Source organism: Buceros rhinoceros, unplaced genomic scaffold (assembly GCF_000710305.1).
Source record: "Buceros rhinoceros silvestris isolate BGI_N320 unplaced genomic scaffold, ASM71030v1 scaffold6211, whole genome shotgun sequence".
NCBI classification, from domain to species: domain Eukaryota; kingdom Metazoa; phylum Chordata; class Aves; order Bucerotiformes; family Bucerotidae; genus Buceros; species Buceros rhinoceros.
The window spans coordinates 17,655-29,416 of NW_010395857.1; the positions used below are offsets into that span (position 1 = coordinate 17,655).

The 11,762-nt window shown below is 41.1% G+C and overlaps 1 protein-coding gene across 1 annotated transcript in view; it reads left to right on the top strand.

The window, feature by feature from the left end:
- LOC104501809 (golgin subfamily B member 1-like) overlaps nucleotides 1–6,894 on the top strand; it is a 24,267-nt gene extending 17,373 nt beyond the window's left edge. Inside the window, exons 15-19 of the mRNA XM_010145682.1 lie at nucleotides 40–511; nucleotides 575–2,685; nucleotides 2,743–4,924; nucleotides 5,209–5,360; nucleotides 6,726–6,894. Coding sequence (XP_010143984.1) covers nucleotides 40–511; nucleotides 575–2,685; nucleotides 2,743–4,924; nucleotides 5,209–5,360; nucleotides 6,726–6,894 — 5,086 coding nt within the window. The remainder of the gene's footprint in view (nucleotides 1–39; nucleotides 512–574; nucleotides 2,686–2,742; nucleotides 4,925–5,208; nucleotides 5,361–6,725) is intronic.
- Nucleotides 6,895–11,762: the final 4,868 nt, after the last annotated feature.

Consider the following 11,762-nt stretch of genomic DNA (forward strand, 5'->3'; position numbering starts at 1 on the left):
AGAGTTGAGAAAAATAGCAGCTGAATTTGGTGACGAAAGAGAAGAAGTGGTCAGCTTAAACTCTCTGAGACAGCAGGAGCAGTACCCAGAGCAATATAAGGGCAGCTTGTTGGAGGGCATCAGGCAGCTACAGAAGAAGCTGAAAGCTTATGAGGCTGAAGCTACAGATATTAAGACAGTGCTTGAAAATGTGAATAGAGAAAAAGAGGCACTCATTGAAAAAAGCAAAGAGGATTACAAGAGGAGCCAGGAGAAACTGCAGAGACTGAGGACTGAAGCTCAGAAGGAGGTTGCAGAAAAGAATGAGGAAATAGAAGCACTGTGTTGTTCGCTTCTGGATCTCAAAGGTAAACTTGATCTGGAAAAGGAGTTATTAAATGGAGCTGTAAAGAAGGGTGAAGAAGCAGCCCGCCATTACAAAACAGCATGTGAAGAAATGAAAAGCGAAAAAGATAAACTTGTCAGTTGTTTAGAAAAGTCGAGTTTGGAACTAACTAATATGAAAAAGGAGGTAAAATGTTTCAGTGAAGAAAACAAAAAACTGCTGACGGAGCTCTGTGTGCTGCGTGAGAAGGCTGAGAGGAGCAGACCTGTCGGGACGTGCAGAACGCCTAAGGAAGAAAACGATACTGAAAAAGAACTGGGAGAGGTTTCTTCGGAAAGTAATTCCCCTCAAGGAAGGTTGCAAGGTAAAGGTGCCTGTTTTCAGCCATCAGAGACCGATTACTCTGGGGAAACTCAACGGAGAGAAGCAACAGAATGTCAAATCCAGAAACAAAAGCAAGCAATTGAGGAGCCGCTGGCAAAGGCTGCAAATGTAAATGATTCGAAGCCACCAGAACAAAGGACTCTAGCGGAAGAGAAGTCCAGAGAGCGCCTTCAAAGAAAATTGCAGGCGGCCTTAATATCGCGTAAAGAAGCTCTGCGAGAAAATAAATGTCTAAAAGACCAGATTGATAGGCTGGTGTTGGAAAGAGAAGAACTGATGAACAAGACAGGGATGCTTGAGCGCTTGGTAGAGCTTGGTAGAGAAAATCAAAGTTCAAGTGCTGTTTCTCCCTTGTCGGAAGAGGAGAGCCTTGTTTCTGAGAACGCGAGACTGTTGACCGAAAATGAAAACCTCACCGCAGCATGTGAGAGTCTGAAGTCCACCATGGAGACGATAGTTCAGGAAAAAGAGGCCTTTTCCGTCCAACTAAATACCTTAAAAGATTCTCAGACAGTTGAATTAACAGGATGGAAGGCTAAACATAGTGAATTAAAGCAGGAGTATGAGTCGCTTCTTCAGGCGTATGAGAATATCAGTAGTAAAATAGCAGATATGAGGCAAGTTATTGATCTCAGTAGAAAGGAGAAGCAAGAGGCTATTCAAAGACTCAGGGAAGGAGAATCTGAGAAGGAGGCCCTCGAGAATCATTTACAGAAACTCATCGATGAAAATGAGATTATTAAGAATCAACTGAATCAACTTGGCGAATCCAAGAAAATGGAAGTTGATGAATTACAGAGGAAAGCAGAAAGGCAGATACGCGAGCAAGAGGCGAGGATGCGAGAACACCAGGATCGTCTTCGTGAACTCACTGAACAGAACCATCAGCTAATGGAGGAAAATGAGCAGCTGAAACAAACTTCTGAAAATCTAAAGCAGGCTTTAGAGAAAATTCAGAATGAAAATGACATCCTTCATAATAACATCACTGTAACTAAAGCGGCTTTGGGAGAGCTCCAAGTTCAAATGGAAGTGTACCAAAATGATATGCAGTCTAAAATCAATGATGCATTGTGTGAGAATGAATCATTGCTGAAGGACTTTAACATGTTAAGGGATAAACTCTTTGAAAAAGAACAAGACGTGCTTGTCCTAGAAGAAGAAAGAAAATCAATTTCCGAAAAAGCAAAAGAAACTGAAAAATCTTTGGTCTATAAAAATCATTGTTTAACAAATCTGGACATGGAATGTAAAAGTCTTACACAAGAAATTGTTAGTCTAAATGAAAAAGTTAAGATTTTGGAGGATGATAAATGTCTGTTACAGGAAGAATTAGAAAACGTACAAGAAAGTTCTTACAAAGTAAAGAATGAGAGAGAATTTCTTGAGACGGAATTGCTTAATCATGTTAAAAAAGTTGATCACCTGACTGATCGAATGAAAGCAGCACAGGTACAGAATAACTTACTGTTACAGCAACTGGAAGAATTAAAGGCAGAAAAATGCAGTGTGATTAGAGAAAAAGAAGAACAGCAGTTACATCTTGTAAAAATGTTTGAGGAGAAGGTGAAAAGTGCTCAGAGGGATAATAATGGAAGTAAAAACAAAACAAAAGAGTTGCAGGAGCTCTTAAAGGAGAAGCAGCAGGAGATCAACCATTTGCAAAAGGATTCTATCAAGTTCCAGGAGCTGATCCTGGATTTGGAAAGATCTGTGAAACTGTCACAGTCAAAAAGTGAAAAGTTGGAAAAGGACTTAAGTAATACATCAGAGAAGCTTGCAAAGTCAGATGAAGAAATCTGTCACCTCAAGGGAAAGCTTTCCTCACAGATGAGCTTGTTGGAGCAGTCCGGGAAGGAGGTGGACAGGCTTACAGACGAGAATCTAAACTGGAGAAAAGAACTTCAGAAGAAAGACAATGAACTGCAAATTCAAAAGCGAGAATATGAGAGAGAATTGGAACTTCGTCTTCAACAATTAAAATTGGCTCACAAAAGAGAATTTTTGAACCTAGAGGAAAGGCATGGTGTCCTTGAGAGAGAAAAAGAGAGAGCAATGAGTGAGATTCGGGGTTTGCAAGAGGACGTTGGCGTTAAGGACTCTCAAAACAAGAAACTTCAAGCAGATTTGAACGCAGCTTTGGCACGATTAGCTGCTTTTACAAAGTGCATGTCGTCTCTTCAGGATGACCGGGACAGGGTAGTCACTGAAATGAAAACCTGGGAAATGCAGTTCAGAGAGGCCATCCAAAATAAGGAGAAACAGTTAGAAGAGAGTAATAAAAGAGTTGTGTCTTTAGAAGAGGAATTGAAAGACAAAATTACTCAGATTCAAGAACTGAATATTAAATATTCTGTGGTAGAGGAGACAAAGGATGAGCTGTATTCGAGGCAAAAATCTGTTGATAGACAACGCTATGAAGAGCTCTGCAGAATAAAGGAAGAAAACACGTTTTTTTCTAATAGGCAGCAAGAATTGGAGAGCGTTCTTCAGTCCAAAGAAGAAGCTTTGCAAGCACTTCTTAAAGAAAATAATTCTCTTAATCATCTCATAGAGAATACTAAAAGTGCAGGAAGAGAGATAAAAGCTCTGGAAAGTAATTTTACCAGACAGGAGCAAGAATTGCAACAGCTTCTAGCCGAGAAGGAAAGAATTAATGCTGAATTGCAAAAGCAGATAACCATATCTGAGCAAATGAAGATCATGCTAAATAATAAAGACAAAGAAATTTCCTTACTCATTTCTTCCAAAGGTGATGACATTTCTGACTATCTGATGCAGGTACAGACTCAACACAGAAAACAAATCGAAGAGTATGAATGTAAGGTGAGGTCTTTGCAGATAGAGAGACAACAATCTGAGGAGTCCTGTCAGAGAATGGAAACTGAAGTGCGGAATCTCCAGATGAAAGCAGACCAAGCAGGTCAAGAGAAGGCTGCAATTGCCAGTGAAGTAGAGGCCTTTAAAAAATCCATGTCATCTCTTCAGAATGATCGGGATGATCTGTTCTCTAAATACAAACAGCTGGAACACCTTCATCAAGATGTCATAAATCAGCGGGATAGTCTTCTAGTTGACAATGCAAGTGAGAGCAATGCTTTGAAACAAGAATTAAGGGTTCTTCTCAATCAGATAGATGATCTTCATTCTGAAAACGCAATGCTGAGTGCACAGCTGATAAAGTATAGGGGAGATCTTAACCAGGTTTTATCTCTGAAGGACCATCAGCTGAAAGACTTACTTAAGCAGAAATTGGATTGTATTAAAAGCCTTGAACAAGAAAAATACGATTTTCAAAAACAAATAAAAGAAATGCAACTTCACAGTGAACAGCAAAAGGATACTGCTGTATCCTTGGAACTTGAAAATAAAAAATTAGTGTCTAAAGTAAATGATTTGGAATCTTTAATTGCATCATTAAACAAAGCAAAACTTGTTTCTGAGTCTGGAGAGCAACTGCTAACCACTGAAAGCGTTCAGAAAAAAGACCGTGTATTGAATGGCCAGTATGGAGAAAACCTTCAGAAGGCGATTCAAGATCTCCAGAAATCAAGAGGCAGAAATCCTAAGGATGCAGATGAGGAGGACAGTAAGAGTCTTCTGACGCTTGAACGTGGAGACGAACCCGATGCTTTTGCAGAGATGATGTTAGAAGTTCAGTCTCAAAATAGTGAGCTGAGGTCCCAAAACGAGGCCTTTGGGAAAGCAATGACTGCTCTGCAAAACGATAGAGATAGGCTAATAGAGGACTTCAAGGTACTTCAAAGCAAGTATGCATCTGAACTCAAGATGGAAAAAAAGAAAGGAGACGAACTTGAAGCTGAATTGGATGGCTTTAAATTGCGTCTTATCAATATGCTCAGAGAAAGTTCTCTTCTGAATCGGGCTGGTTTCGATGCTGCAGATAAGGTCACACTTGATCAGATTGCTGACGAAGTTGCAAAGCTCTGTAGGACGTTAGCCAGTCGGGAGATGGAGGTTAGCAGGCTCGCATCTGAGTGTGGGAATTATGTTCACCAGATTGAAGCGTTTTCCAAGGCTATGGCCAGTCTTCAGGATGACCGAGACAAATTGCTGCAGGAGCTCAGCAATCAGAAGGTAACTTCTGAAGCAAACCAGGGCACAGCTTCACGTCTCATTGGTAGCAACAGCATCAATGAGAGAAATTCTTGTAAAAATGATTTGGATACCCCTCAAAACAGTAGGGCAAGTTTGGTAAGTTTTAACGAGCTACATCACTTTGTAATAATTTTTGTTATGCAGAGAACGCTTAGAGATGTTACGGATTCCTAAGTTTAACTTTGTCAGTTAGGTGAGTGCTGAGAAAGCCCTGTGACTAGAGAAGGCGTGCTTACAGTTCGGGGGAGTTTAGATAATTATCCTGCTTATTGAGAGCAAATGGGAAAAAAACTTTCTTCTGTAACTGGAATTCTAGCACTAACAAAACTTCATCCACAGAGTTTTCATTCCCGTTCACTAATGATGTTTATTAAATGTAGGCTAAAGAAGGAGCCAGCCTTGCAGCTGTTGAAATATCAAAACTGAAGACCCAGGTTGATGATTTGGAGAAGGCTTTGCATCAGACAAAAGCCTTCCAAGCAGAAACTGAGAGAGAGATTGCATCATACCAGAATGAGCTTGCTGGATTAAGGTATAAAATTAAAGTTAAATGGTACATGTGGCTCCTGTTCAGAATTCTTCAGTGACTTCACAGCTGATACAGAACCAAAGCGATGTATGGTTTAGCAGGAAGCGGGAAAAGAATTGTTCTGTAATGTGTGAAAGCAGCTTCCACAGGGTCGTCTTTGTTCGTGGTTATCCTTGTATCTTTATTAATGGTCTTTTGGTTTATGTAAAGTTCCAAACACTCTTAACTGAATGTTTTCTGTTCTGTTGGAGACTTGGATATATGGAATTACTGCTACGGAATCCTGTTTCAATGCTTGGCATCATATTCTCTTCCTAGAGTAACAATTGACATTGCTGAACATTTCACCCCCCGAATCTCTTTTATGTAAAGATGTCTGAGGTGTTGCATAATTGCCCCAACTACACATAGAAAATAAAATTCACATTTGAACATTATTTTTGTAGATCTGAGAGTCCATTTCAGCACTGTTCACATTTGGCATCATCTGTAACAAATGTATAATGTGACCCCTGATAGGGTCTGTGGCACAGAAGGCCTTTTTCAGTGGCGCTCAGTGGCGCTCGTCTTAGGCTGCTGCTCGCACAAGCTTTTAAGCTTGAGCTGATGATTGAAATGTGAAAGCATGTTACGAGCAGGTCAGTAAGATCATTTTGTTTGGATTTGAGGCCAGTGGGCTGTATCCTAGCGCCTTACTGCGTTTTACTGTCCGTAGTGCAATTTCTAGATCTCTTAATTCAAGTCTCTGTTGAGGTAATATCTTTTAGGGGAGGGAGTGTAGGTCAGAAGTCCAGCCCCGCATTTATCTTTGCAAATGTGTGCAAGTTGGCATGAAATGGTCAAACCTCATTTGAACTTGTAGACTTAACCAATGAACAGTGTGAATAATCATTTTCCATTTTTTCCCCAAACCATAAGACCATGTATTATCTATTTCAGCCTTGGGTATTCCTTCTCAAACCCGGGTACTTGCTGTAGGGCAGACTGGCCGGCGTCAGCAGCCCTCCACACAGCTGCGACCTAGAGCTGCTTTTCTGCACAACCTTATTCTTTAGGAAGCTGAAGTATTTACTGCATTAACAGATATTAGTATCTTTACAGCTAACGAACTTCTCTCGTCTCTGAGCCAGTGAAGCAAATGTGATGTTACCACTTTCCAGGCTTTATTTTCTGATTTTATTTCTCTTTTAGCAGATGTCTTTAAACAGATGTATTGAGAATGTTCAGGTGGCACTCCCCATTTGCATATAACTGTTTCAAAATACTATTATTTATTTCAGAAATAACAGTAAGTACAGCTTTATCCTTTTCAGTGATGCGTATGTAATATATCGTCATTTAACGTCTAGTCTAACATTTTATGTTCAGAATGGAAAAAACCCTCCTCCTCTCAGAGTCCCAGGCACTGCGAAATCAGTGTCAAATCACAGTTACTGAGAAAGACCGACAGATCGCAGAACTCCAGAAGCTGCAGCAAGACCTGATTGTTAAGAAATCCATCTCTGCTGGCAGCAATTACCCAGTCAAGGTAAACTAAGGAAATTTCGCAAGGGGTGCGAATCGACTTCCATCGGTTTAGCGTGGTAACTTTGCAGCCTGCTTCCCAAAAGAGAGCTGTACCCGCGTGAGTGAAGAGTGGGAAGCTCATGAGGGCGTTACCTGAAGGCCGGCATTGCCTGGTGTTAAATCGGCAAGTTACAACTATTCCAAACAAATGAGTTTCCATTATTGAAACTGCTTTTTAACGGAGTCTGATATACTGATCAACTCCTTGTAAACAAAGGAGAAGAGATTCTCATACACTGATAAAGCAACAGAGGAAACGTGCTGTGTGTGTATTTTAATGGTCAAAAAGGAGTAACTGTGGCTGTGGTTACATTGCTTGTGGCCGAGTTTCCAGTGTTAGTAGATTACTTGAGTAATCCTGTGAGTTCCTGTAAACCCAGAGTAGGTGACATGCAGTCACAAATACAAACCAGAGCCTCACTCAATCTCTAATCACTGCAGAGCGGAACAGGACCTAACGGGGAAGAAGGATGAGATGTGCCTCATGGAAGCATTCTTGCCCTTCTGAAGCAGCAGGTTTTAGTTGGTCAAGTTTGTGTCCCATATGCTGTTCATTTTCCATGATGAAAACAAAAAAAGCTACTGGAACAAAAGCTACTGAACCATAATGTTTGTTGGGTTGTGGAATATTTTATGTGGTAGAAATCTTATTTTCACGATTGTGTAGGAAAATAGATTCCATGAAGCATCAGAGATGGCTCGCTTCCCTCCATTAGTGGAGATCAATATCAAAATGTTGACCTGCCAGAGATAAAGAAGGCTATTTGCAGATTAAAAATGAAATTGGGTTGCCTTTTCCTGGTAATTTTTTATTGTTTTTTTAGTTGAAATGTTTAGCTTGAAAACACGAAGTAGAATTTTTTTAGTATAAAATTGCTCGCACGTGTGGTATTAACTTGTGAAAAGGAGATGATCTTGTGAAAAGGAAATTACAGTGTAATCTATACGTGTATTTAGTGTTGGAGCAGTGTATTATTTAACAAACTCCTGTACCATTCACCCCGAATCTGCTATGATCCTTCTTAAGGGTTTAGAAACGGTCTCCCTTGCTGGAAGTGTGGATACGCCAGAGGAAATCAAACGTCTCTTAGCTGAGAAAAACCACCTTCAAACTGAACTGCAGCACTGTCTTCAGGAGATCAACCAGAAGGATCTGCATTTCCAGCAGATGAATTCAAAGGTAACTGAGGACAACAGCCGTGATCCCGAGTAGCTCCTGTGAATCTGAGCTGGCACCAGCGTAGAAATATCACTGAATTGGCCATGTATTAGATGATTCTAAGTTAGTTTGCTTTAGAACTTGAGTTCTTCGGAACAACCGTGTTTGCTCAGACTAGCAGTTGCAAACTAAATGTCAGAATTGTGTTTCTGCCTGGCAATCCTGACCCGTTATTTGACTGAGAGAGGTTTAGTTGAATGTGTTCTGAAGGTGTTGGTGGGCACTGCCGAACTTCTTGAAGTAAAATATTTTTCATTGTAGACGGAAACAGGTAGGCAGCTGGTGCAGGATTTTAACTATCTCATACGAAATCTTGAATACCTCAAAAATCTTTCCTTACAAGTCCTCAATGAACACTTTTGTGGCAGTAAAACGGTTAGAGTGTGTGTGTGTGTCTGTGTGCGCAGGTCTGTGTTCGGGTTGGTTTGTAATGTCCTCGGAAATTCCCGTAACGTTTATCTCTTTGCTGGTCTGGCAGTGGAGCAAGTGAGGTTTATGTTACCTTTCATCTGTTATTGTGTCTGTTTTTCCTCTGTTACCCAAACGTTCCATAAACCTAACAACAACTTTAACCAAACTTTGACACAGGTGTGGAAATTGCAAGCTCCTACAAGTGAAGATGACCGTTTGGCTAACGGGTGGAGACTCACATTAGTCTCTTTTTTAAGAGAACTTGACTGCCGAGCATTCCCAGATTACCTGGGGAACATGTTTATACCATCAGGCTTGAACTATCAACTACTTCTCTGTCTTTTGCCAGGTGGTGGTACCATAGCAGACACGGGGAGGAAGGCACTGAGGCTTCAAACCCTGAGTTTCTGTTTTGGGCTTGTTGATGACAGAGGAAATCAATCCTCACGTTTCATTATTTCCACTGCTCATAAAACAGCTACTTACCAAACTGTGACCTGGCCAAAAAGTTGATGCAATTTTGAAACTAGTGTCCGCTTGTTTTCAGGTCTCAACTCTGTAGTAATTTCCTGGAGGAGGCAGTGCTGATATTTATGTATTTCACTGTTCCTTGCTCTCAGGCCGTGCAGTCAGCAGAAGAGAACGCCGTACTGTCTGCCCAGGTGAAGACTCTGTCGCAGACTCTAAGGGATAACCAGCTTCGTTACACCGACTTGCAAAATCGCTATTTAAGGCTGGAGAGGGACTATCAGACAGCGCAAGTGACATCTTTCCAGGGCTCCGTTCAGGTAAACAAATACATGGAAAATGGGGTTAGGCTTTTTCTTCTGTGCTTCTGCTTTACTGGTTTTCAGGCTGAAATGAAGTAAATGCTTTTCATCATACTTTTGCTAACCCCTGATGTGCTGACAGTAACTGTCTTTATTGTTGTAGAGCTGTTTTTATTTGACTTTTCGTGTAAGGAAGCTGTCTAAACATGCCGTTTTTGTTTTGAAGTATCTCTTTTTGGTTTGCTCTGCAGCTGGCAAGGGTAAGTGAGTGATCACTAATCACTGGATCACCCAAATACTGTGATAATGTCACATCAGTCATGAATCATTTTGCAAGGTGTTGGAGTGGTACTTTCAGAAGTGAGAGCTATAGCACCAGTTAAGCGCTTCAGTCCCCTTTGCTAACCCCTCATACACATCCGTAAGCTTATTCCTTTGCGGTGTCTTCATTTTATAAAGTTTTCCTGTACTGCCTTGGTTATTCAGTAACAATCGTTTAATACAATACCCTAAAATATCATATAGATATGTGTGTAAAACAACCTGTACTCTTCCATAAACAAACACCAGCAAGGAGAACTGTGAACTAAAAAACAGCTGAGGAGCTGCGTTACTTCTGCACCAGCGCTCGGTGCTGTTACTCTGTGGACGTGTAGGAGCATTTCTTTCCCTTCAGCCGTTGTTGAGAGATGGCTGTGATCAGGTCCTGCAGCACGCACAGGCAGTGTTATTCTTCATCAACTTTTTGTTAGAAAATAGGTTTGGAAAATGACAGCTCCGGAAATTAAAAGATTCAAAGGCACAAAAGGTTGTTTGTTCCACTGCTTTGTGGTGCTTATGGCTTCTTTAATTGAAATAAAGATTTTTAGCAACTAGAAAAATGGTGACTGGCTGTTTTTTTCCCCCCTTTAATATCTTCTAGGGTGAAACTAGAGCAGAAGTTCCCCCTGGAGCGCCCCAGGAAAGATCTGCTGTTATTGTTGAGATAGAGAATGTGGAGCTAAATGAACTCAGAAAAAGGTCAGGACTGAGAGCATGTATTAGCAATATTGTTTTCCTGACAGCTGTGGTGTAAGAGCGAAAGTAATGCCTTTCTATCCCTTCGAGGCATTTTGGGGGAGAAGGGAAAGAAGTGGATTTACAGTGGATTAAATGAATCATAGTCATATTCATGAATTGTTTTCCTCTCTTAATATGCGTGGCTTGGCTTTGTGAAGATACAGGTGTATAGTGACTTCATGTCACTATCTCATCTAAAGCACCTCATTATGGTTAAGTCTTTATGACAGAAAAGAGCATTTCTTAATAAAAAAGAACCAGAAAGCAATTCTCTAAGCATAAAGCACTGATTTCAGAGTTCATCTTGTCATAGGCTGGCAGAGAGCGAGCAACAGTACGAGTCGGTGCAGCAGGCGCTCTCCCAGCTGACAGAAACACTCTCAGAGGAGAAGCGGAGGAGAGAAGCTGCAGAAGAGGCTCTTGGACTCTCTGTGGAGCAAAATAACAGGTAAAATACTCCTGACTGTAAAACACAAGTTTATTTCTTTGGAAAGACAAGTATCTTTTTCTTTTCTTACACTTCTGAAGTATGTGGCAGTTTGCTGTGTTAAACCCCTCTGTGGGTGTGAATTAAGTTGCCTGCCCAGAGAGCCAAGGCCACCTTTCACTTCTGCTTCCCCTTGGACAAACGTGTGGTGAGGTTTTCATTTACACCGTGCCTGGAGTAAACGTGAAGTGTGTTTCAGAACTGGAAAAAGGAGTGTCAGATGATTTTGTTTGCCTTTTGTTTTTAGTGGGATTAGTGATGGGTTATCCTGTGGGTGTGGGACTCGGTACACAGTGGTATTTCTTTTTTCCAAGTTAGAAGGAAATCTCACACACAACTTCAGCACAGCCACTGTTTAGATTTCAAATATCATTATCCATCTGCCTACATGAAGTGTCCATTGCTGCCTCATCTGAAAATCACTGTTCAGCCAGCTAGTGGTGAATGGGGTTATTCTGAATAAACACCTTGAGAGTAGAGTGTAGATAGAGACTGGAAAAGACCTGGCAACATAAACCAAGTCTTGCTGCCTTTTGTGGGGACCTTCCCCCAGTAATGGCATTACACAAAATCGTGTTTCCTGTGTGAATTCGGTCCTTTGAAAGAGCAGATAATTCGGTACTCCGTCTGTCGTCTCCCTTTTAATTTTTCCCTAGGTTTGCAGTAAGCAGTTACAGGTCTGTTCCTAGTGAATACACGGTTCAGATGGAGACTGAGGAGGAAAGGGAAGCCTTAATCATCGATCCCAGTGAACACGTTGTGGTGCGAAAGGTAAGGAAAAGAAAGCTTTTAAAACTCCAGAATAAGCTACTTAAAAGTGGTGTGCACATGCTATACTGCTATACTGCTTGAAGATGGCACAGCTCGTCTCCCTCACACTACCCCTTTCTCTT